The sequence below is a fragment of the Drosophila subobscura genome, chromosome J, assembly GCF_008121235.1.
Source record: "Drosophila subobscura isolate 14011-0131.10 chromosome J, UCBerk_Dsub_1.0, whole genome shotgun sequence".
Lineage (NCBI taxonomy): Eukaryota > Metazoa > Arthropoda > Insecta > Diptera > Drosophilidae > Drosophila > Drosophila subobscura.
In genome coordinates, this window is record NC_048532.1 from 9,722,887 (window position 1) to 9,726,672 (window position 3,786).

Genomic DNA, 3,786 nt, shown 5'->3' on the forward strand with positions numbered 1-3,786 from the left:
CGCCTCCACCTCCTCCTACTCCTACTCCACCGAATCCTCAGACGTCGCTATATTTCGCCCATATTTTCGATTCGATTGCGTATAACAAGTTTAGCTGTCTCGCTCCCGCGTTGCCCCCATGGAACCGTTCTCCGGACTTGATATAAAGTGCTTTGCATCCATGCAACGTCGTCCATTTGGTGCCCCAACCCCAGACCCCAGTCCAAGTCTCAGACCCAGAACTCAGTCCCCTCGCCTCTTGCCAGCCTAATGCCTTTTCCTCTTCATATTCTTGTTCGTTTCTTCGTTTCGTTTTTTAATTTTTGTTTTGATTCTCGATGTGGTTTCTCCCCGTTTGAGCTTGTTCTTTTGTGATTTTGATTAATATTTTATACATGTTGGTTCGGACCCCATGGAGAGTGCTGCAACCCCCCGAACCACAGACCCAAAGCCATGTAATTACCCAAATTTGGCGTCACTTGCCGTTAAAGGTCTCTGGGAGGAGTGTGTGTTGGAGGATAGCCAACGAACGGTAAAGTGGAATTAAGATTTATTTATGGAGTTGGGTCTAACGATGTCTTAAAAGGTTCGTACAGAGGGTGGGGTTGATCAAAGATAGAAATGGACTTGGTCTAACGTCTAGAAATCGTCATAGGAAAATGATCTGCACTCCAACTAATGAAAGAAAAGGTCTTAGAATCTTTAGTAACTTAGGATGACTTTTTAATATATTTTTATTCATCAAAAATCGATAAATATATTCCCCAAAATCATTGATAAACTCTTAAGGCACCTTGGTAAAGTAGAGGACACACTTTCCACCTCTGCGATCCTTCCATTAGAACTCCAAAGATCATCAAATCTTTATTTATTCATGGCGAAAACGATCCACATGATTGATCTCCACAGGCTGCCAGAAGGTGTGATCTCCCCATAGATGCAACGCCTCATCCTCCACCTCCAAATAACGCTCGAAGGGATAGCCCAAGGGAAGCTCGTCCCAGCGGCTAACCCCCTTGCTGAAGTCACAGTTCAGTTCGTTGGCCTGCCTGGCCTTGAAGTCGTAAACCGTGGCCACGATCAGTAGGCGCAGACGCAGGGCCTGCCGCTGACCACCGCGGGGCAATATCAAACGCCTGGGGAAGCCGCAATTCGGAGTGGAAATATTCAGTGGGAAATCAAACTCCTCCTGCTCGGCCAGCCTCACATACTGGTGGAGTTCGGTGAGTGAGATGTGATCACCAATCAACCCACTTATCTGTCGAGAATCTCTGGTAATTCGGTTCACACCTTCATAGAGCACCGTCAGAAAGGAGTCCAACTGATAGAAGGGCTCTCGATTGACAGCACCAGAGTCACTCTCTGCGGTAGTGAGAAAAAGTCTCAAGACGATCGATTGGGTCTTGTTGCTGGTGATTTGAAGACTGAAGCTAAAGGGCTCCTGCTGCAGTCGATATTGTCGTTGCTGCAGGGTGAAAGGCCACATGAAGTGTCCATCGTAGTGAAAGTGTCGAGCATGCAGCAGATTGCTTAGATCCACATCCACCGGTTCGTCGTAGGTGATCAGTGGAGTGATGTCCATTGAATCAATCCTTAGTTCGGTGGGTCTGAAAGAAGTTCTGGGTGAGGGTTGCAGAACCTGACGATACCTTCGATACGAAAGGAGTAAACGCTCAGCGTAGTAATAGAACTCTGTCGAACGCAGCGAAGTGCGCAGATCGAGCAACAATTGGGGCTCGCTGGCCGACTCCAGTTGCAGTTGTGTCAGGTCAAAGGGAAAGAGTTCCCTTAAGCCCAGCCGCCAGTTGGCAGCTGCTTCCAGATCGATGTTGGAGCCATTGTTTAGCATAAATCTACGCGTTGAAATTGCATCGGCAACGTTTGTCTCTAGGGTTTGCAGTGCTTGGGTCACCTTTTTCGCGGTGGTCGGGGTCACCAGTTGAAAGCGTTGATTGAGCCAGGTCAACAGGTGCGGTGTACGCAGGTTATCCGCCTCCTGGAGGGTTAATGGTTTGTATGGCAGCTGCTGGCCATAGCGTTCCAGCTTGTAGCGTGCCAAGAGCTGACCCAACTGGTTGTACCACCACTCCTGAAGCTCCTGCGAGCTGTTATCCGTCTGGGCTATGCCCAGATTGATGTAGTACCAATAGGACTGCCAGCCAATGTCCTCGATGAGATGCTGCAGGCGGTGCAGTCCTCGCTGATGTTCCTTGAGTCGAAGTATGTGCACATCAGCCATCGCCTCGAACCACTTGGTGCAGCTACGCAGATCTCCCTCCAGCCGAATGGGCTGCAACTCTTGGGGCAGAATCTGTTGCACCTCCAGCGGCTGACTCGTGAATGTGTCCTGCTGTCGTATCCAATTGGCAAAGTTGAAATTTCTTGCACTCCTCACGGTCACCTCATTGTGAAACGCTTCTGGCCACAGCTCATAAATCTTGGGCATGACCAGCGCCTGATAGTCCTCCCGCTTGAGCAGCACCTGGCTCAAAGCCTGCAGAAACATTCCCGGATTCACATGCACCCGTGCCCAGCAGATGTTTTGCCATAAAGTAATCCAATCCCGTGTGTGATAGAAGAAGTTATAGAGACCCAATGACTGCTGATAATGCGCGGGGTACTGCGGATTGTAGTACACCTCACGGGGCACAAGTCTGCCACGGGTAAAGGTCTCAAAGAAGTCGGACATTTGTTCATTGTACACCTAAGAGAAGTGGCAAATTGTGTGGTTTAAATTTGGTTATAGATTTCTGATTTTTACGTACCACATATTGGGTTTTATCGCTGACCAAATGTTCACCCAACGAACGCCATTGATCGTTAAGAAGAGGTTCGTGGACATGATGGAGTATCTCCAGCAGAAAGCGTTGCTTCTCCAGATAGTAACGATTAGCTGGGGGGAGTTTAGTTAGCGTTAGACTCAAATTTCGACACCTCAAACTTACCTATTCCACCCGCGAAGACAGCATTTAGGTATAGCAAAAAGATGAGCGATAAGAGGCATGGAAATTTCATGGCACTTGTTTTCGGCAGGCAGCTCAGCATCCAACTGAGCTTCAGCATTGGCATTGCATTTTGATTAGAGGCTAAGTATAGCATTGACCCATGGGCTGTGGGTTTAGCCCAATCATTTGGCATTATCTTTGGGCGTTCTCTTGATATTTCGTGTACCCCAGAGACACTCTTTGTTGATATTTGTTGCGCCTTCGTTTTCCTATTAGTCACCGCAAATAATGTAACATGATTTTCGTTAAGTGTCTGGCGGCTCCACCGCGCTACTTTCCGCAAATGTGCGGACATTAAAAATTGCCAACTCAGACCAGACAAAAAAAAGGGCAAAATTATAATGCGAAAAATGTTAATTACAGTCAGCGCTACCGCTACGTATCTGGCCCATTGTTTTGCACTGCCGACAGTCGGTAGACGACACGAAATTGGCGCATTAATGTAAATCGCCAGCGAGGCATGACGGATTATAGGAGGCTACTTACCCAAAGAGCTAGCTGCACAGATGCAGGCCCGGCAAAATTAACGTCCAGTTATGTGTGTGTTCGTTGAGTATTGTATGGCAGGAAGGAAGGCTCTTTGTTTGCGTCGTTGACAAAACGTTTCGCTTGGAGAACTTAATGAGTTGGAACCGAAAAAACAGAAGAAGAGACACGAACGAGTACCGACTACCTCCACAGTCTGTGCCTCTGTCTTTGTGTTGATTGATTCTTATTGATGATGGTGAGAAGTCGGTCCCATGATAAGCTTGTTACGCACCCGTTACGGCTCAAAGCAATTGCAGCCTCATGAAAACTGATT

At 47.8% G+C, this 3,786-nt stretch overlaps 1 protein-coding gene across 1 annotated transcript; it reads right to left on the reverse strand.

Moving 5' to 3' along the window:
- Positions 1–814: 814 nt before the first annotated feature.
- On the reverse strand, positions 815–3,011 carry LOC117893434 (larval serum protein 1 gamma chain). Its single transcript, XM_034800052.1, has 3 exons — positions 2,925–3,011; positions 2,745–2,872; positions 815–2,683 (listed from the first exon to the last, which is right to left on the reverse strand). Exons 1-3 carry the CDS (start codon positions 2,992–2,994, stop codon positions 848–850), a joined length of 2,034 nt encoding a protein of 677 aa, XP_034655943.1. The 5' UTR covers positions 2,995–3,011; the 3' UTR covers positions 815–847.
- Positions 3,012–3,786: the final 775 nt, after the last annotated feature.

Coding starts and splice junctions, on each gene's coding strand:
- LOC117893434 (XM_034800052.1), bottom strand. CDS start 2,994: ATGAAATTTCCATGCCTCTTATCGCTCATCTTTTTGCTATACCTAAAT. Junction 2,873..2,924: donor TGTCTTCGCGGGTGGAATAG/GTAAGTTTGAGG, acceptor AACTCCCCCCAG/CTAATCGTTACTATCTGGAG. Junction 2,684..2,744: donor GCGATAAAACCCAATATGTG/GTACGTAAAAAT, acceptor CACTTCTCTTAG/GTGTACAATGAACAAATGTC.